The following is a 22,538-nucleotide window of genomic DNA, read 5'->3' on the forward strand; positions in this document are numbered from 1 at the left end:
TGTCATGGTAATGTATATTATGAGTGGGTGAGTGAGTTGGATTTTATGTCGCTTTTAGCAATATTCCAGCAATATCACGGCGGGTATATTATGAAATGGGAGAATACCTTAATTGAATAATACAGGCCAATACTTACAATGTTGGTGTCCGATGAAAGAAAGACAATATTTGATTAATTCATATGATTATGTCATAACTTATGTCACCAAATTGAAATTAGAAGCATATTTATATGCTTATTTCTGTATCATGCATCATAAACTACCTTTTGATATGCTACAGTTTATGAAAATATTTTGTCTCGAAATGGTGTCACAAGCAATATTGGGAACTCATATTCAATCGCCCCACAATGACACTCATAGAAAATATCGAACCATGTTTTTTTCTGCATCCACACACAGATTACAATTGGCATTGGTTCCTACAATTAACAAGTAATTCCCACGGAATTACACAAGCCCCTGCACTAGTACGACAACAACTTAACCAGTCACACTTATCCAGCACCTTGACTCTCATATTATCCCTATCAACTGCTGAAAAATATATCTTGTATAGCCTACATTCCGTGAGAAACAAACTATTTTAGTTTAATACTCTACTGAGTACATGTACTCGCTGTTGTTATGTGATCCTATTTCCTTTCATTGTATGGACTAGCAGTAATATGTCAAGCGTAAAGCTTTCTGTATGGGCCGTTGTCTGCATGTGGTGTGGGCACGCAAGCTCATGGGAAGCTTCGAGACACAATGGAGGCAATAGTTGTACGGTGTTTATCGCTGCCGGTTCACCGGCCTCCGCGGTGGACGAGGATATAACATAGAATACTTGCATATAGAGAGACGTGGCTGTCATGGCGTTCCTGTGTCCCAGCAGGCTGGGTGGCGGCAAGGAGAAGAGGAAAAAGAAAGGTAAGGTGTGACATGTAACAGGTGAAATTAGGTAATTAGGTGGTGTAGTCACTGTTAGTGTGTGTTCGTCTATTAGTGTTTTAGTTTGTGTATGGATATCAGGGGCGGATCCAGGATTTTGGAGACGGGTGGGGGTTTCAACAACTGCATCCTCTCTCTACCCCCCGGGATCCGCCCCTGGATATCACCTGAGATATGTGCATCTACCGCAGTTACAATTCATGGCACAACCTCAATAAGGATATGGGGGATCAGTCACACGGTTTCGGTCGTAGCGCTATAAATAACTCTGAAGGTTGTCGGCACGGGTACTACAGATGTGTACCCCAGGTACGTTTCTGTATACAGAAATGTACCCTAGCCAAAACCAGAATACAGAAACGTACCCTTGGACGATTCCCTATTTTTCACATTTGTAAAACAAGCATTAATTAGTGACAATTTCCATATGGAGAAGCATGCACAATATACATGCTTCTCCATAAAAATCATCGTCACACACCCCTAGTCATAAATCATGAACGGTCCCTATAATGGATAAAGCAGCTTAGGCTTTACATACACTCCTTACAGTTAGCGGACATGACTAAATTACAAGTAGCTCATTGCGTATCAGGGAACATATCTAAAGCCTTATGGAATTAAGGTGAAATCCGATAATGTCCCTATACTGTATAATTAGGATGTATTATGTTGGTAACCGCGCATTCGTCAGAAAAAAATCAGTATGTGCATTAAAATAGTACTAAAATGTATGTATTTAAATGTATTTGTCTCTCTGTTACATATGTGACCACGCTGAGCATGCCTGATACACTGTGTGCTTGAAGGGCTATATGTTGTCTACCTCTGTTTGCCAGTATAGGCACCATATTTGCTGATCAACAACGAAATCAACTGATTTTCAAAGTTATCGAGCTGTAAGAATAGTTTACTGAAATTTAATATTTGCTTAAAGAGGGTCACGGCTATATACAGTACAACCAGAAATTATTGAGAATTTAAAGATTGTAATTTTTTATATTTTTTTCACTCATTACTGGGATGGCCTAAAAGTCGGGCCGGGCCGGGCCGGGCCACCGGGTAATACTAAAAATGGATTGCAGAATATTAAAACGAAACCTGCACATTTAGGTCGATACTCTTCCTGCCTTCACAAATGCATAGTTTGATTGAAAATGTATAGTTAATGATGAAAAAACCCACACAACAACAATGACTACATACCGAGATTCCCGTAGAAAAGACACCGTCTTGTTGTTATGTGTTTTCCTTGATATGTCTATGAGGGAAGGTTGCTTACTTCTCTTAGCGTGTGACATCCTGGGGTCCTGGGCAGGAAGTGACAGTGTTTTGACTGCTTTTTTTTCCTTAATTAACCTTTATTGTCTCATGCTGAATGAGCACAGGATGTTTATGTTAAAGAGACGTGGATATCGGCGAGTGTCAGTGGGCAAATATGACATGATTATGTATATTAAAAGAAATATTTGAAATCACAACATTTTGTAATATGTTATAAAGGATCAAACAAAGTATGCATTCACAAACACAAAAATTCTTATGTGTTTTCATTGTAAACAATACCAGTCCAAATCAGATAGCCAGCGCGTATGCATATGCTTATATTTACTAATACACATGAAACACAAAATGGTATTATATCTACCTAAATACCACTTCATAAAGTAAAGTAAAAGTGAAGCCCCTTTCTCTCTCCATTCCCAACGATTAAGGGGAAAAAAGTCCTCGGAAAACAAAATCAACAATCAAAACCTCACATATGTATCTTGAAATGTGTTTATATCCATAGATTAGTAATATATGTACCTACATATCACTTTACAGAGTCTCAAAGCGTAGTATTTGAAGCAAAAACGTTGCTGAAAGTGAAGCTGTCTTTTCTACATATTCTCAACAAAGACACTGTATCATAAGCGCTCGGTCCGCCTTGGCTCGGGCTTTCAAAAACAACTTTCACCCCACACATGTATCTTGAATTGTGTTTAAATCCATAGATTAGTATTATGTCTACCTACATATCAATGTGTGATGTTACAAAATGCCACATATAAAGATAACTGGTTTGGTAAAGTGAAGCCCTTTTCTCTCCCCAAACACAACATAGCCTCAATCAAAAGTGTTAAGTCGCTGTTCGGCCCGACTTGGTCCGGGCTGTCAGAAACAGCTTAAACCTCACACATGTATACTGATTTGTGTCTATATCTCTAGAATAGAGTTATATCTACCTACGTACGTATTTATAGAGTCTCAAAGCGTTCTATTTGAAGCAAATACGTTGCTTCAAGTGAAGCCCTATTTTCTATACATTCTCAACGACCACACAGTATCACAGTAATGCTTTCGGTCCGGCTTGGCCCGGGCTCTCAAAAACAACTTAAACCACACACATATGTCCTGATTCGTGTTTAATGCCATAGGTTAGTATTATATCTACCTAAATATCACTGTGTGATGTTACAAAATGACACATGTAAAGAAAACTGCTCCGTTAAAGTGAAGCCCTTTTCTCTCTCCATTCACAACATAGCCGCAATCAAAAGTGTTTAGTCTCTGTTCAGCCCGACTTGGCCCGTGCTGTCAAAAACAACTAAAACCTCACACATGTATCTTGAAATGTGTTTATATCCATAGATTTGTATTATATCTACCTAAAAACGTCTTTATAGAGTCCCAAAGCGTAGTATTTGAAGCAAACACGTTGCTTAAAGTGAAGCCCTATTTTCTATACATTCTCAACAAAGACACAGTATCACAGTAATGCTTTCGGTCCGGCTTGGCCCGGGCGCTCAACGCACCTTAAACCTCACATATGTATCTTGAAATGTGTTTAAATCCATAGATTGGTATTATATCTACCTAAATACCTCTTTATTGAGGCTCAAAGCTTTGTACATGTATTTGAATCTAACACGTTGCTTAAAGTGAAGCCCAGTGTTCAATCTGGCTCTGTGCAGGCTAATGAAATTAATACACCTGTTAATTACACCTGTATCAAGCTTGCTTAATTGCCCCCTTGTCTAATTGCAATCAGCTAGGTGTTGTGATTCAATTAGCATACTCCATTGTTGCCCTTAATTACCGTTCAGGGGCCTTCAGTGTTATTGATTACAATTATGCATATGCACAAAGTATCTTTGAGAATGATTTTTGTTCCTGGATGCATCATGTTAAATCTTTATTAGATAAACGGGGCTTATCTTTTGTATTCTATAACCCTGTAAGCGTACCATGCCAATGGCTAGTTTCACAAGTGGAGACTGTATTAAAGACCAGTTCCAACAAAGTTGGAAAGCTGATATTGAAAATAGCTCTAAGGGATTTTACTATAAACATATTAAAGATACTTCCATATTTGAAAACTATCTTCTCTTCCCAGCTTATATTTTCTATCCTATTTTGAAATACAGAACCTGTAATCGCAATCTCCGGTAGAAACTGGTCGTTGGCATGATATCGCTAGAAAAAACAGAACATGTAAACTTTGCAATTCACCAGCAATAGGCGACGAATTTCATTACTTATTTAAATGTGAAGCCCTTACAGATATTAGATTGAAATATTTACCAACTAGACATATGTACTTCCCCAATTTATCAACATTGAAGAAAATATTTAATAGTAGAAATTCAAAAGAAATAAGAAATCTATCCAAATATCTGCTAGTATTAGATAAACTCTTTGTCAAAAATGGTTAAACCTCAATCAGCTCTTTCTATAGACAACAAATCAGTTAACAGATGTTAATTTATGGCATTATTATGTTTCATTTTAAACTGTTCTACCTGTCATTTTGTCATGTTTATTTATATGTATTTAAATGGATTATGTTTGATTTTCTCTTGTACCACCAAACGTGGTTATTTGAGAATAAACTGAACTTGAACTTGATTACTCCACCGTTTCTTCATAACGTTTATCACAGATGGGCATGTAATCACTGACTAAATTAGAAATGCTGAAAAATGAGACATTTGTTCTATATATATATCCATAGATCCATAGATTGGTATTATATCTACCTAAATATCACTTTGTAATGTTATAAAATGCAACATGTAAAGATAACTGGTTCGTTAAAGTTAGCCCTTTTCTCTATCCATTCTCAACATAGCCTCAATCAAAAGTGTTTAGTCTCTGTTCAGCCCGACTTGGCCCGGGCTGTCAAAAACACCTTAAACCTCACACATGTATCCTGATGTGTGTTTAAATCCATTGATTAGTGTTATGTCTACCTACATAGCACTTCACAGAGTCTCAAAGCGTAGTATTTGAAGCAAACACCTTGCTCAAAGTGAAGCTATCTTTTCTACATATTCTCAACAAACAGTATCACAAGCGTTCGGTACGCCTTGGCCCGGGCTCTCAAAAACAACTTAAACCCCACACATGTATTCTGATTTGTGTTTAAATCCATAGATTGGTATTATATCTACCTAAATATCAATGTGTGATGTTACAAAATGCCACATGTAAAGATAACGTGCCGTTAGAGTGAAGCCCTTTTTTCTCTCCATTCACAATATAATCTCAATCAAAAGTGTTTAGTCTCTATTCAGCCCGGCTTGGCCCGTGCTGTCAAAAACAACTTAAACCTCACGCATGTATCCTGATTTGTGTTTAAATCCATAGATTAGTATTATATCTACCTAAATATCATTAGCATTTGGAGTAAGCTAGGCGAGACACTGTTGATTTAATGAAAACATACTTCTCCCACTGCTCTCTCCAATACTTCTATTGTCTGTATGCGTGTTCAGGAAAACAGGATTATCTGAAACGCTTGAAGTTTACAACATCCGGAAACGGCATCTCCGAGTAACCTTTGTCAAAGCTCTCACAGTGAAAACAATGTTCTCCCGAGCCTGAGCTGGGCAACACAGTGTCATTGCCGTGGATGTGTTTTCATACTTTCGTATGTTCAAATTATATAACCATAACATCTCATACGGCAAGTCATTTTAGCTGATACCTTCTGATATTTATTAAATTACTGATATGTTCAAATCATGTCATGAATAGCTTCAGCCGGCTATCTATATCTGTACTAGTATGAAGTGATGTTTATACTGTGGAAACTGTACGGAGAACATCCTGTATTCTAAACCACTAAAAAACCCCACCTCTTTCAAGCATTTCATGTCATATAATTGGGTGTAATATCTTCTGATATTTATTAAGTTAATTATATGTGTATATCATATCACGAATAGCTTCAGCCTGCCATCTGTATCGGTACTAGTATTCATTAATGTTTATACTCTGGAACATGTACGGAGAACATCCCATACGCAGGAGTGTAACGAATAGTACTGAGGCTATGTTTACTTAGACTGATAGAAAACATAATAACAGGATGTGTAACGACTAAAATGTGGGTTTCAAAGTTACTTATATTTTACAATATTTACAGTCCATGAATATCTTTGAATAGCTCACATCACATGAACACAACTAGAACACAGTTATCTCCTGTACTGATCGAGTTCCGACTCGTCGTGACTCACACAGATACGTCCTTCGATCTGTTCGAGAGTGTGCACACGTCCATCTCTTGTCGATGTTGACTCGATTCTTCCCTGTTTCTTGAGGTCTCTGGCTAGCTGGCGACTTCTGAGCCTAGTTAAGTCCTCATTGATGTACACATTACGCCATGTATCGTGAAGTTTCCTCCGGCTGGTGATTACTTTGTTCCTGTCGTAGTAGCTCACAAACTTGACAATAATGTCCCTGTGCCTGTCCTTCGATTGCCTTCCCACGCGGTGGCACCTATCTGAGTTCAAAGGAGATAGGGTCTGGTGTAGTCCTCTCAACACGTTCATGGTGATGTCCTCGGTGGCCGTGCCCTCCTCGTGTATGTCCTCCGGTAATTCGCTGATCCTGAGGGAATTCCTACGAATATATTGCTCTAGTTTGTCCGTTTTCATCCTCAGGTCTGTCCTCAGTTCCTCGATCTCTTTCTTCATGGGTTCGATATGTGTTCCCTCAATACAACCTCGTCGACGTCCTTTGCCTATGACATGGACGCCTGTTTGAATTTCTCCAGCAGTTGAGGTAACATCAACGCTCCTGTCAACTTGCTTGTTAGGGCATCTTGAGAGGCCTCGTTGATGACTGACTGAGTGAGTGAGTTTAGTTTTACGCCGCACTCAGCAATATTGCAGTTATATGGCGGCGGTCTGTAAATAATCGAGTCTGGACCAGACAATCCAGTGATCAACAGCATGAGCATCGATCTGCGCAATTGGGAATCGATGACATGTGTCACCTCTTACGACAAGCATGGGTTACTGAAGGTTCATTCTAACCCGGACCTTCACGGGTCCTCGTTGATGAAGTTGAATAGGGTTGACGGGTAGGAGATATCGTACTCTGTGTATTACTATTACAAATCCATATATGGAAGTTATGTCTCCATAACTTCTTTTGCATACTCCTCCCAGGTAGCGAGTCAGGCCAGGAGACATTTCTCCTTACGCGTTCTATAACATCCAACGCAAATGTACTGGTATGTACAATTAAGAAACAAGAAAAGCCTTTAAAAGGCAACGTTTGGGGCATCTGAGTGCATTAAGAAAGTTAGTGAGAAGCACGTGAGATGGTCGTGAGCACGGGGGATGAAGCTGATTTCAAGAGCATTACGATAACCATACTTCCGTCTATTAGAGACTTGCTTCTTTCAGAGATCAGGGCCTAGATTTTCGAAGCTCTCTTAGCGCTAAGATATAGTCGTAAGTTAATGTTAATGTATGGCACTTAGGACTATCGTAGCGCTAAGAGAGCTTCGAAAATCTAGGCCCAGTACTCGCATCGCAAATACGGTACTCTCATCTCCAGTGTATGACATTTCATATCAAAGGTCTTTGTGATGCCTAACCATGTCTGGAAATGAAGTACTAGTGACGAACGGAGGAAACATGGTCCTATACAGTGAAGCCCCGTTAGTCCGGACTCCGATAATCCGGATGTCTCGCCTCCCGGGCGATTTCAGCTTGTTACCAATCTATGCCTATATAATTTGCCTCGATAATCCGGAAATTCGGTTTCCGGAACCGGACGGTAGGTAGCTGTCACCAATCAGTAAAATAAACAGTAAATTGCTTCACAGTCCGGACGCTGTACTCATGTAAGTCGTGTTCACGAACCGTAAAAACACCTCCCGGCGATGTTTACTTAATTAACTGGCCAACTGGGTTGTTGTTTTAATTAGACATTAAAAGCTCCCGACTGAAGATACGTACATTTACTTGGATGACAAGTGAGCTGTTTTGTGATTGGTTAATGTACTTTGACAGACAGATGCGGTCACGTGGACTTAAAGTGATTTTGCTTTACGACAATGCTGCAAGTCACAAGTGTGCTGTATATTGTTTCTATTTCATGGCGGATGGTAACGAGTCATCAAAAGATGACATATTCCCCCGCCCCCGCTTATTTGCAAAACTCATGTGAATCCTATCTCTTCAAGGATCGTAAAGGGCTGTTTCCTCTTAAGAAGTGTCAGCTCCCGATGGATCGGAAAGGGTGCCATACCCGAACCCTAAACCTTACCCTTACCCTAAGGATTGTGGACTGGCAGCGAGTGAGACGGAGCAATTATTGCGATATCTGAATCTGATTTATTACTCTGTAGGTCCGAAGTGTAGGAGTAAGTACAGAGGGAAAAAGGAGCACATTTACAGTTAATATTTGTAATTCTTAAGAGCAGCTTTAAAGCTCTCTAGAGATGCGCTCATCACAACAGAGTCTGGTAGGTGGTTCCAATCATACACTGTTCTTACAAAGAATGATTCCCTCATCGCTGATGTGTTACAAGGAAGTAGCTGGAAAACCTCTGCTGTTGTGGCAGGCAGATCTTCGGCGATGTTGATGGTGTCGTAGCCCTCGTATTATATCGGGTCTCTCGTATATCTGTCGGCCTTGTTTCCTTGGCTGCAGGTTTTGCCTGGCTGGTATGGCTGGTAGCATAACCTCTATGATCTTTAATAATAATATGAGTCTGATGTTTCTTCTTCTTCTTTGCAGTGATGGTAACTCTAACTCGCTCAGCATCTTGGTGATAGATCCTGGTGTCCTGGATTTATAGTCATTTGTGATAAAGCGTGCTCATCTATTTTGGACTCTTTCGATGTTCATAATGTCCTTTTTCACATGGGGTTCCTATGTCGCAGCACCGTACTCGATGATTGGTCGTACTACAGTCTGTTTGAGACAAAATGATACCGATGTATTGCAATCTAACACAAAACAAATAGACATAAAAGAATCAAACCAACGCGGACTGCAATAAAACAACAGACCAACTCTAGAAAACAATTGCATAATTTGTGTCACAAAAATAAAAAAGTTGTTTAAGAAACTGTCATCATTTATTTGTGCGTTTTCCCAGTTTGTTACAAGGGCGCATTGGCAACTAAAGGAACAGCACGAAAAGCGAGATGCACGTGCATTAGTGACGTCAGAGACATGTGATTACTGCTGATTGACAAAGTGAGAGAAAACGAGTCTATAATTTTATGATTTCTTCAAGGGTGAAAATAACAGGGGGTGACCCAAGTATGCAATTACTATAAGTACATACAGCGTACTGCCTGTGCAGCTGGGGTACGTGTCATGTCGCCAGCGCAAAAATTTGTTGAGAACCCATTAACGCACATGCATCTCGCTCTCATTCCTTGGTTGGAATATTTTGCTGAGGCCTGGTGAGATGTTATTTGCACATTTCTGTAGGATGGTATTCGGAATAAGAGCTGGGCCACTGGCTTTGTAAATATTGAGGTTGGCCAGTATAGTAGTTTGTTTATGCCATTGGAGTCTATCTTGATGTCTTGGAGCAGATGTTTGATGGCTTTCCTTTCCATGAGTGGGTGATCTTTATCTTTGTTCTCTTTAGTGAAGACTGACTGGAACTGATCCGGGAGCATATTGGCTTTACTATTGCTAGCACTCACGATGCGTCCCTTGTTTTTGAGGGGTGATAGTCCGATATTGTGAAGTTAATTAGCCAGAAGGGTTTACTGTTGTTTGATTTCATTCCCTCCTTGATGACATTATTGATGTATGTACATTCTGCTTTTCTTAGTGCTCGTTTGCATTCCCGTTGGTGATGTCGGTAGTTGTTCCAGCTCTTGGTGCGTTTTGCCTGCTTATATAGCCGGTGTTTCTTCCTCAGCATTCTCTTTATGCTTCTGTTTACCCAGGGCAATGACTTCTTTGTGCTTGATAATCGGGATGGCACGTTATTTTCAATGCTGGATGTTAGTCTTTCTTTAAAGAATTGACATATATAGCGAGACAGTACTTGACAGTTTCCATGGGTAAGACTTGTTCAGAAGTGCCACTGCCAGGCCAGCATCTAAGAGCGCGGGTGGATCCGCACAGCGATTACTAAGACGGTATAACATTAAGACAGCTTTTGTTTTTGTGTCCGTTAGGACGACCTTTAGCGCTATGTGTGCTAAAGGTGCTGTCAGGCCTCGATTCGGGGAATTAGCTATAGGGAGCAAGCCTTGAAACCTTGAAACAAGAAAGGAGGCAGAGCTGTGAGATCCAGGGTTTATTCAAGCAAGTGTCCTTGCATGACATTCAATATACATCAGTTCATACATAATAATGACATACAATAATAGAAATAGTAATCAATGATATCCTAATACAGTTTATATCTAAGTCCGGTAATATAAGCAATGTGTGGTACAACAGGGTATGTACGGTAACTGCTTACAGAAACATAATACAAATAATACAACATTTTCTTGAGTAACTACGGTACTGATAAATAACATAACCTGACGGATAAATTAATCATCAACAACAATTGCAAAGAACAAGTACTGAGTGGAGCGCCCAACAGTTTAATTACAGCATGTAGTGCCTAGTTCATTAACTGTTGTGCGGATTTATGACTATTACGTTATGTCGCGCCTAATGCGTTAACTACGGTACCGATTTATGACAATTACGGTATGTCGCGCTTAATGCATTAACTACGGTAACGATTTATGACTTGTGTAAGTAATTTCCGTTATCAACATACCTGCCTTGAGCAAATACGGTAAACGGCGCGAAGTGCTCAGATTTGACATATACCATTTAACTCCGGTATTGACTGTACGCATTCTAACTGTAATGTTAACATTTATTATCTCAATACAATAATTTCGGTAGATACGGTAAGTGGAACTAGAGAGTGATATAAATATGTGTAACTACGGGGACAGACGATATAGTTGTAGCTAGAGTACTACTACTTTGTCCCATCCTGAATTATTTGGGTGACTACGGTAAATGTATTTTGACGGTGATGTTGCTATTGGCAACGTGTAATTTCGACATATACGGAGTTAAGCCATGACCTAGAATATATGTAATGCTGTAGAGCTACATTTTTGTACTTTACAAAACAAGACAGTAACTTAGTTAAATGAATATGTAATAATGTACTAGGACGGCGCTGTTGGCATTGGCTACGCGTATTTCTTAAATTACGGAGCTAAACAAATACGGAACGAAGACTGTAATTGCAAACTACACGGATTTGAATGTATATTTTCTGGTAATATGAAGAGTAGACAATACCATTTTCTACTGATTACGGTAATGTGATTCGCGTATAAACTGTTTTGTACGGTATACAACTGCACGCGGAACGGAACGTTTAATACATCACTATTCAAATTCTTATAGTTTTGGTGAAATATCAAAACACAAATGTTGGCTGTTATACCTATCATGTGAGCGCGTATCTGAGGTAAATCTACACGACTATCATTTGATCGGCGGACTATAGTAAAATACATAAAACTTCGTCTTTGCTGGAAATGATTGTATAAACTCTCGGAACTGTTTTTGTGACTAAGCTACTAGAATCTAGGCTACTGAACGGGAATCTAACCTGCATATACAGATCTAACACGCAAATGAATAAAACAAGACAAAGACTGGGAATACACACATGTGTGTCGAAACATAGAAAAGAAATATTCGTTTGTACATGAAAAACATAAACTTGAGGAGCCCACGACGCAATGTGCATAAATAAATATCCCTGGATAGTGCCTAATGAAAAAGTGCTTCAATGTTGTAGGAATGTTTCTAACCTAACTCTAACATTTTCTAGACGATAATTACAAAGAAATAACAAGTGAAACATAAACAATAATAAAGTTTAAATGTTTCTTACCTTGAAACAAGAAAGGAGGCAGAGCTGTGAGATCCAGGGTTTATTCAAACAAGTGTGCCTGAGATGGAAGAACCCAGGATTTTATACCCCACAGCTCTACTCGTTTGTCATTATCAAGTTTCTATAAAGTTGAAGTTTCCATATGCGTTATCTACCCTATGCTGACAAGGTTTACTACACGAGGTAGGTGGTAAGAAGATGATTACCTAACAAGGTTTGATTTTCTTTGTGGTGTAGCCACGGTCAGCTTGCGCCAGCTGCTTAACAAAATATCTGTCAGCGCTTGACCATGGCATTTACGACAGGACAAAGAGGATGGCATGATGGTAATCTCGATCTTGTTCAACAAAAGTTGATTTTCGATTACGACTTAGTTGGTGGTAGACATGCTCCTGCTGGGATGGTACTACTTATCTGTGCTTGACCAAGGGATGTACCCGAGAAGAAAGGCCGGAGCCGACACAGCTCGCTAGCTTCATCTTTGATTAATTAGTTTAAGCAGGGAGACTCTGATTACATACGCTGAGTGTTGTGACAACTGAAAACCTACATGTAGAAGATAAGTTACCTATTCTGTCACTTCATTTTAAGTCAAATACTTGTTATTAGTGTCAGTATAAGTACAGTAGCTTTGTAGTAAAGTTTCAAGTGGGCATGTTGTAGCTCACTGGCTTCAATTCTCAGTACACAGCGAAGAAAGACTAACTTATATCGCTAAAAACTTCTTTCACATATTCGTTTAATTTTTAGAAGGGAAATATACCTTTTGTTAAAAGGTGTTTGCAAGTAATAGTGATATTTTTATAACTAAAAAGAAATTTGTTAGGGTGTATTTGAGGTGTGTGAAAATATTACATATCGCCGATCTGCCATTGAAATACTACAGGGCGTTGTTTGAGTGTTTCTAGTTAGTGTTCAAAACATCTTTCACATACACCTTCAATTTTATGAGGGGAATATACCATCAGGTGAAAGGTGTTTGCAAGTAATAGTAATAGTTTTATAATTTAAAAAAAAAAAAATGTTAGTGTGTATTTGAGGTGTGTGAAAAATATGACATATCGCCGATCTGCCATTGAAATACTACAGGGCGTTGTTTGAGTGTTTCTAGTTATTGTTCTAAAACATCTTTCACATACACCTTTAATTTTTATGAGGGGAATATACCATCAGGTGAAAGTTTTTGCAAGTAATAGTGATAGTTTTTATTGTTTTTGTTAGTGTGTATTTGAGGTGTGTGAAAATATGACATATCGCCGATCTGTTCTGATACGCCATTGGTGCTTGTGATGCTTGAGTGTTATAGTTCTAAAACTTCTTTCTTTCTTGTTGATCTTAGTATTTGACAAAACTGGAAAGGTGTTTGCAAGGCTTTCTGATAGTTCTAAACTTTCTGTTCTTGAGGGGTCTGTGACAGTGTCAGTTAACATTCTGTCAATGCCCATGTCATTCCACACATGCAATAAGATATCTGAATTAGTTACTAATGTAAAAAAAATGTCTCAAAGTAGATTTTTTATAAAAAGGACAGCTGATGTTAACATGTGTTCTACCGATAGTTTTGCGTTCTTTAACATGTTTGGGGAGGGATGGCCGTGGTGTATCATTTATTCTTTCATTCATTCACATATGTTCTTTTTCTTTTGTTCTTTTTCTTAATTTCTTTCATTCATTCACATAAAATTCTTGCTCTTAATTCATTCATTCATTCATTGTAAAATTCCGACCTATACAATACACTGGCTGAAGTACTGTTAAACGCAGCCGAAGTTGCGCTGGGACCGAACCAAGTCACTGTGTGCGTTGGAGCATGACGAGGCACACGTTAATTAGTACAAATGGTAAAGAAAGCAAGCGAGTGACCTATCCCTGTTGTAGAGTATCCCTGGTTTAAGGTTGGCGTGGACGCGTTTGCTAATTGCCTACTACTGCACTTGCCATGCGGGGCTATAAACAAGATACACTATGCACTGCGACCATCACGTATTAGGATTTTCTTTGTTATGAATAATTTGTGAAAAATATAAAAATGTATGAAGAAATATATGCACTGTAATAACATCTACGCTGCCTTTCGCTAAATTCTAGGGAAAGCTAATGTGTGCTTCTAAAATGGAATGGATTTTCCGATTCTGCAGTTCGAAGTTATGTACTAAACTAGTACAAGTGTGCTCTATTACGTGTAAAATTAGACATTTATAGACAACTTGATTTCCACATTAAGTATGAAGTAAAGCGGGACAATTATTTCAGATTTACATACATGGTCACGTGGCTCCCTATTTGCTACAGCTATGTTCATTTGGAATTGTATCATTGGCTGAAAGTTATTGTGATTATTCCAAGTGTAAACATGGAGAGATATTTCACCTGAGGGAAAATTCAGCCTGATTATATGGTTGGGGACGTTTGTGCCTCCAACCAATGAATAAAATACTCACAGTTCATTTTTTCCTGATGGATCGAAAGATGGTCGCAAAGTGTTTCTGTCGTTGGATAACTGAAGTACCTGCAATAGTTTTCACTGCTCGGGCCAATGCTATCATTACAGTTTGGGTGTACATGCAACAGTCTGCGTGTTGAACAACAGTTTATCATATTTTCAGATTCTCAGCTACTGAATAATTTATCTTGTCTTCATCCAAAGTATTTTGGATATTTTGGAACTATAGTGAGATCGCGTATGTAATGTCGGTTGTCTATTTTTAAACAGCTGATCAGCCTGACATGTCAACATGTTTAATGTGTCAAGATCACCAAAGAAAAAGGAACTATATTGAAAATAAGGTTTAAGTGGCAATTGCAAGTGTCTTTAACTAAGGTCAGTGGATCTTTAATTTCAAACACATGTATCTTATGTTAGCACTCTGTTTTTGAATGGTGTGAAAGATTATATTAAAAAACCTGAAGAATAGAAACATTGATGGCAAATTGGAAGGTAAAGATAGTTTTCTTTAACTATTCAATGCCTTGATAGTATTTAATACACAGATCGGTATTTACTTTAGTGATCTCATAAGTGTCCGTGTCAGTGCTACGTTCTTAACTATGTACTACAAAACATAAACTCCACCCTAAACAAATTCAAGTTCTAAATTGAATCATGCAATGGAAGTAGTGTGTGCATTATTACAAAAGTAGGTGTGTATCATGCTGCTAAATATCCAGGTAAGATACAGGAAACGCTCATTATGGCATCATGTTAATAGAAAAGTAATCATTTTATTAGAAAAGTAATACATAACGTTCCATGTTCTCCCAACGTGAAGTGAAAAACGAGGGTGACTTCCTTGGGTGGCCGTGACGGCCACACGTCTCCTCGTGCACACTCTAATCAAAAGACACCGCCATTTGTCTACGGGGGCTTGCTCCAGTTCATGCGTGGTCCTGGGGTGGATTCATATACTATCCCACTCGTCATCGTCTTCCCAAAACTCGGGTTCAAGTCAGGGAAACAGGACGGCCAGTCCATAACCCAACCAGCGTTTCCTAGGGAGTCGTGCATAAGAGCTGTTTTTAGGGGCGTAGCGTTGTCAAGTTCAAATGTCAGTACATGACAAAGTAGCTGCATGGATATCAGGCGGACTGGGATCAAAACTTGGGCTCCATACTCTATTGCAGCAAGGGTCCCTTGTACAACTGTCAATTGAGAAAGACCCTTGGCACATAACGCTCCCCAAACAATTTGGCTGCTCTCTCCAAATCGGTCAACTTCACAAACACAACACCCAAACCGTCTGGCGTCACACTCGTACCCTGCCATTGGCAGAGTGCAATGTGAAGCGTGAATCCTCACTTACGAAAATCCTGTTTAACACTGCTTTGGCTGAGCCTGGCGTGTCTCTGGGGCCATTGACAAAATTGCGTCAGAGTAGGTACTGCTTATAGTCGTCCAGCTCGGATACCTGTGGTGCAAAGTCGATTCCTGCTAGCCTGTGCTGAAACTCTAACTTTGAACAACTTTTCTTTTCTAAGATGAAAAGTTTTATACTTACCAACGATTAATCTAAGACAACAAAAAGGTGTCGGTGACCCATATTAACAACAATCCTCGTTTCAGTGATTTTAGCCAACTGAAACAACTACAAACAAAGAAACGGGGTGCTACGGAGTTAATTGTACTGTAGGAGACGGTGACGTCGGTTACCAAGGGTACGTTTGTTTATGAAGGAGCTCACTAGAACGACGTAGTGACGTCAAAACAGTGTGACGAAATGCAAAAAGGGTACTTTATCGCCTTTTGATCTTTTAGCGAAGCATCTTGGCATATCCAGCATTAAGTGAGTGAGTGAGTTTAGTTTTACGCCGCATTCAGCAATATTCCAACAACCTTCAAACAACCTGCATGTCATCGACATAAATATGGCACAACAAGAAACTAAAATGAATTACCCCTCAATAATTACCACTAATGAGTGTGTCAAGTGTCTAATTGTGTTGAATATAGTATCTGAAATAATGAGTGTGAAATCCTTAATGTGATATGACTTTATATTTTTCAGAGCGGGAGCCACTATTTGGTCGGATCACTGGTAGTGATAGCGTTGACACCTTGGTGAGAGTTGGCATGGAGAAGCAGCATGGACTCTGTCCAGAATCCAAGATGGTGGCTGTTCAGGGTTTCACAGCGTGTGCAGACAGAGAGCTCAGCCTCGACCTGGGTCAAGCAGTTTATGTGTTGTACAAGGAAAATGGCTGGGCGTATGTCCTCACAGAAGATAACAGAGAGGGTTTTGTTCCCTTGTCCTATATAGCTGCTTGTGGTGGTTCCAGAGCTGGTAGAGCCATCTCTCCGCCATTGCATGATGTACCAGAGCTTCTGGAAACAAGGGAAACGGACCCTTTGTCTCTTGTAGTAGAGTCCGAGTGTCTGTCTCGAAATACCATTTTCGTTTACCGAAAGCAGTCGTATGGCCGCTACGTTGTGGTGTTCGACTTCGATACCAGCGAAGAGAATGACTTGAGCGTCGAACGTTGTGAGCTTGTCACCGTGATTAACATGGAGGATCCCGACTGGTACTGGGTCGTCAGAAGCACAGGGGAAGAGGGATTCGTGCCAAGATCCTACCTCTGTCCTTTCCCAGCCGACCTTGCCTTCAAAGAAGAAATACCAGGCACTATGTCAGCAGCATCTTCTCATTCTTGGGATTGACCGGTTGTGTATCACAATGACATGTATAAGTGAAATGTTGAATAATTACACATTAAAAACAATAAAAAAATGTATTCATATGATTTGTTTTCACATAAGTGTTGATCTACTTGTAACTGTTTAACCTCGGACATTTCATGTTTGTACATGTACTTTATTGTTCTATGTGTTACACTTAACTTCGTACATGATTGCTTATCCACCTGGAATATCTGTATTATATCCATTCAATCATTTCATGGTGAGACACTTTGCGTATCATACCATGGCGGTAGAAACAGAAGAGAAACGGATAAAAGAGGTTCCGGAAAACACACAAGTAGCGCCTAAAATGTTTCAGGGTAATAGATTCGTTAAACGGTCATTTGCCAGGTAGAATGGCATTCGGCCTAAGAAAATACGGATTCAACTAATAGTGACACTTATGGAATCTCTCTTCAAACGGTGACTTAAGGGTATTTACATCCAAGAGTGGACTATCTAAAACCTTATGTTATAAATCCTTGTTAGAGCCACAGGGGCGTGTCACGCTTGGAAAATGCGTTAGAAAGACATATAGGTATATAGACCCTACCCTAGTACTATACCTTTTATATAGTACTAGGGCAGGGTCTATATACCTATGTGTCTTTCTAACGCATTTTCTAAGCGTGACACGCCCCTGTGCCTCCGGGGTCTTCCTGATTTGCCACCTCCTATTGTTGAAATTAGGTCGTGCAGTCAGGTGTGGTAATTGGTAGAACAATAGGACTAGGTGGGGGTCATCTCAACATTTATTTTTAAACGTATATATTAAAACACATCAACCATGACTTAACATACCATGACTGAATATGCTTTCAATATAACATATTTTCACATGATGCTTTTAACTTACTTATAACATGTCAAATTATTGTTATACACAGAGCATCCTCGATAATCTCCAGGGTATACGTTACGATCACTCTCCACTATACCCTGAATGCATCCACGGTTTGGCCCAATGATTTTGTTACCTCCCTTGGCTGGCTTTTTATCCAATCAGGTGTCTACGCTGGGAAGTTGAGCAAACCAATCACAACTCACTTTCGCTTCTTAAATTATCTAACCGTTTAAACTTGGCAACACAATTAACCGTTTAAACTTGGCAACACAATTAACCGTTTAAACTTGGCAACACAATTGATGCAGAGGTACTCTGAAAGGTGTAGAAGGAGTTCTTCATATATTTTTTCAAAGCTTCAGATCTGTCAAAAAATGTCTGTATTATTTCCCCAAAAATCTGAGTGGCACTGCGAACAAACCTTCGTGACTGCGACCGCCATCTTTGTTGACACTGGCAAGCTTGGATGTAACGGCGGCTTAGCTGATTGGCTACTGTGAGAATGCGGCGCCAGCAAAGGGAGGTAATATGATTATCGGGCCAAGCCGTGGATGCATCGAGGGTGTAGTGGAGAGTGATCATAACGTATACCCTGGAGGTTATCGAGGATGTCAGTAACAAACTTATACTATAAGTCCAACCAGATACGACACGGCATCGGCATACCCAATTGGAGTTTTCTGCCAGAAATAATCAGCATATTCTTGACTCTGTTCATAAAAGACATACTACTTTCAAATAGATTCAAATTATTCTAAACACTTATGTATGCAATTACTATGAACCATTTAATGCAATTTTGTAGACTTTTCCTATTATTATGCATTTCATGACTTTGCGGAAATAATTGCTTCTGTACTTCTGTAATCATTGATAGTATTGTGTTATATTTGATGGAGCAGCACTGATATAAGCCGTTGGCTTGTTGTGCCAATCCATATTCATGTTATGTTTATATTTCATGAATAAAACATGTCTATATAAACAAAATGACAATCTCTGTGTGGCACTGTTCTTGCTTCAGGATGTCTTTGAAGTGGAATATGTTTGGGTGTGACTGTCCAACCTTCAGCGCAATCAAGAGTGTTCATTTCACCATACACCCTGAACATAGGTTAGCTCACCCCTACTGGCTTGGGTGGCATCTTTAATTAGAGTTCACGTGATGACATGCAACCTCTACTTGTAAAAAACACGATTAGTTTTAATCACTTTCCATTGAAATTGAGAGATAACTGGTATTGTTTTTACTAAGTCCTATCTTTTCCTCTACTTATATAAAGACATACTGCTTTTTATACAATGTACCCTAACATACATTAGCAATAACACTACTTCAGAATTTCTTAACCTTTTCCCTTGGAAACACGACACATTGAAAAAATAAATAAAACTAATTAATATTAAATGGTAATAGTTCTGCATCTGGTCATTGCACATGAATAGTGTCATGCAAAATTATGTATTACTTTGAGAGCTGTGGCTTGGAAACAAAGCCTTTTATTTTCTATGGAAACGACAAAATGACACTTAACAAATTTCAAAATACCATAGGGCACCACTTAAGCTGAATAGCAACGCACATCTAAAGTTGTGTTGCGTGGTTTTCTAAAAAAAAAATATATTAAAAATTGCCAAAATAACTAAAGGCACCACTTATGCTGATGAGCTAAGCATATGCCAAGTTTGGTTGGAAAACATGTAACATTTATCGATGACAGCAGGAATTGAGCCAAAAACAATGTCTCCCCTTTTTACATTATTAGCGTGGATCTAGCATGGAGGCCTAAGTCGTATAAACACTCCCTGATCTAGCACACATATAGGTATCATTGAATATGTAAATTCAGTAGAAATGTAAATGATCTACTCGCCCTGATAATGATATCACTAATTCATTCCCATACTGTCATTGTTTTTCTTCAAACAAACCAACATTTATCCTTCTGTATAAATCTAGTAAAGTATGGAAATAACAATACACACATGGTTGAATTCATATCGTATTAGATATGCGATTGTCTCACAGCTGACATACAGTTGACTGACAGACACTGAACAAGAAGGTTAATTAGGGTAACACCTATGGGTATGGTGTCGGCCCGGGAAAGCAAATTAAATCTCAATCTTCCCTATTCCCGGAAAAGCGAAACCAAAATTGTGCTAGGAGAGCCGCCTTCAAGTCCACGCTAATCCACCGTGCAAAGACAGAGACAACGCCGAGTCCAAACATCTATGGAGATGATTGTTTCAGATGACCTGCTAAAGGAAATACCATCCTTCGCATAATCAAGGCCTTTCTCTACAGACAGGGGCACAAGACCTTTCCTAGACACCCTGCCACCCGACGTGAGTTTCAGCTTGAGGGACAATGGGCCTTGACCGAAGCAGGAGAACCGTTCCTCCATCGCATCGACGACAACTTGACTACAAACAAGGACATTGAGCGCCTGTGTGAAGAGATATCTCTGTGGGGGCATCCGGCAAACGTGGGGGGAGGGGGGAGGGCTTACATACTTATTCATTCTTGCAGTTGAAATATTAGGTACGATGATAAGGACAAATCCGGACATAAAGGGCATAACGCTTAATGATATTGAACATAAACTAGGACAGTATGCTGACGATACTCAGTTATTTCTAGATGGATTTGAAAAAAGCCTCAATGCAGCAATTGAGACACTGAACAAATTTCACCAAATCTCAGGTCTCAAAATGAACATAGATAAAACCAAGGCTATTTGGATAGGTTCAATGTCTAAAAGTAATATAACTTTAACCAATGACCTAAATCTTGATTGGCACAGGGGGGACTTCGACATTTTAGGAATTACCTTAAATGCTTCATTAAATGACCTGTGGGTGATTAACACAAGGAAACTCTTAGAGAATATCAACAGATTACTTGCCAACTGGCGCAGAAGAAATTTGACTCTTATTGGAAAAATCACTGTTATTAAAACTTTGGCAATCTCAACCCTTGTACAAATTTTCTCTGCACTTCCCAACCCACCTAAAACATTCATTAAAGAACTCAATAAAATAATTTATAGATTTTTATGGAAAAATAAAAATGACAAAATAAAGAGATCAACTATAAACAGAGGTTATCAAGATGGAGGTCTCAGAATGATCGATATAGAATGTTTCATTAATGTTTTGAAATTATCCTCACTGAAAAACTATATAAACACAAATAAAGAATCGATAAACATCTTTCCTGTAATTAATTTATTCTCACTTGGCTCCAATGCTGTTGACTGTTTTCTGACCATGATAATCCTTATTGGAGAGACGTTCTATCTGCTTGGAGGATATTCTATAGGAAAATTAATTTTGAGGAAACTGATGTAGACGAAATCTGGACTCAACCACTTTGGTTGAACCATTTCTTTAAATCATCATATATTATTAAACACTGGTTTAGTCGCGGTATACATAGTATAAAAGATATATGTGATGAAAATGGCTTTCTGAGTTTGGAAAATTTAAAACAGAGATATGAAATACAGGGAACTTTCTTAGACTATCAACATTTGTTAAACAACATTCCAAATAACTGGAGACATCAGATAAGAAACACAACATTTACATTCGATCAACCACATATTAATAATATATGCAAATATATTATCTGTAATGCTAAAGGCTCAAGGATATTCTATGACGAACTAATTAAGTATGATTCTACACCCAAGTCCCTATAATATTGGAACACTGTCTTTCAACATCAGATTGACTGGAAAGATGTATTTAGCTATTATAGGAAATGTACAAATGACTGTAAACTCTTAGACTTTCAACACAGAGTTATAAACAGAATAATTTATACAAAATAAGAATTATTGAAAATGAAGTTAGTTAATGATGATACATGTACATTTTGTAAAACTGACTCAGAAGATATATCACATGTCTTCCTTGAATTTCAATTTGTTCGGAACTTCTGGGTAAATGTTGAAGAATTCCTTAATGATAACCCCCAAACCAATGACACTATCTAAATTCATCATTATGTTGGGACTGCCCTCAAATAACCAAGTAGTAAATCACATTTTACTACTTGCAAAAAGATTAATCTATACTTCAAGCCTGAAACAGCAAGATATATCCTTTGCAGAATTTCTCAAGTTACTTAAAGACATATGCTATATCGAAAGGTTTATTGCAAAGAATAATAATAAATTTAGTTGTTTAACTAGGAAATGGCAACACTTAGATATGGTACTCTGACATATTAATTTAGCACAGATGCAGTTTGACTTCCTCAAACTATTGTGTTAACTACAGTAATAATATTTTCAAACTAACTTCTGTTTATCTATATATGTACACCCTCATATGTGTATACAATTTTGTAATAACTTGATGTAAATGCCCACACATATCACTCTTCTATCTGT

General features: G+C 38.7%; 1 protein-coding gene across 1 annotated transcript; it reads left to right on the forward strand.

The window, feature by feature from the left end:
• The first annotated feature begins 686 nt into the window (after positions 1-686).
• On the forward strand, positions 687-18,283 carry LOC124264977 (SH3 domain-containing protein Dlish-like). The gene is made up of 2 exons (XM_046699758.1): positions 687-915; positions 16,621-18,283. The coding sequence occupies exons 1-2, from the start codon at positions 858-860 to the stop codon at positions 17,268-17,270; spliced, it is 708 nt and encodes a 235-aa protein (XP_046555714.1). The 5' UTR covers positions 687-857; the 3' UTR covers positions 17,271-18,283.
• The last annotated feature ends 4,255 nt before the right edge of the window (positions 18,284-22,538 follow it).

The sequence above is a fragment of the Haliotis rubra genome, unplaced genomic scaffold (genome assembly GCF_003918875.1).
Source record: "Haliotis rubra isolate DU_JTF1 unplaced genomic scaffold, ASM391887v1 Scf953, whole genome shotgun sequence".
NCBI lineage: Eukaryota > Metazoa > Mollusca > Gastropoda > Lepetellida > Haliotidae > Haliotis > Haliotis rubra.

What these genes read in the sequence shown, in the direction of transcription:
- LOC124264977 (XM_046699758.1), top strand. Translation starts at nt 858, where the DNA reads ATGGCGTTCCTGTGTCCCAGCAGGCTGGGTGGCGGCAAGGAGAAGAGG. An exon ending in GGAGAAGAGGAAAAAGAAAG is followed by an intron (nt 916 to 16,620) that starts GTAAGGTGTGAC and finishes TATATTTTTCAG; the next exon opens with AGCGGGAGCCACTATTTGGT.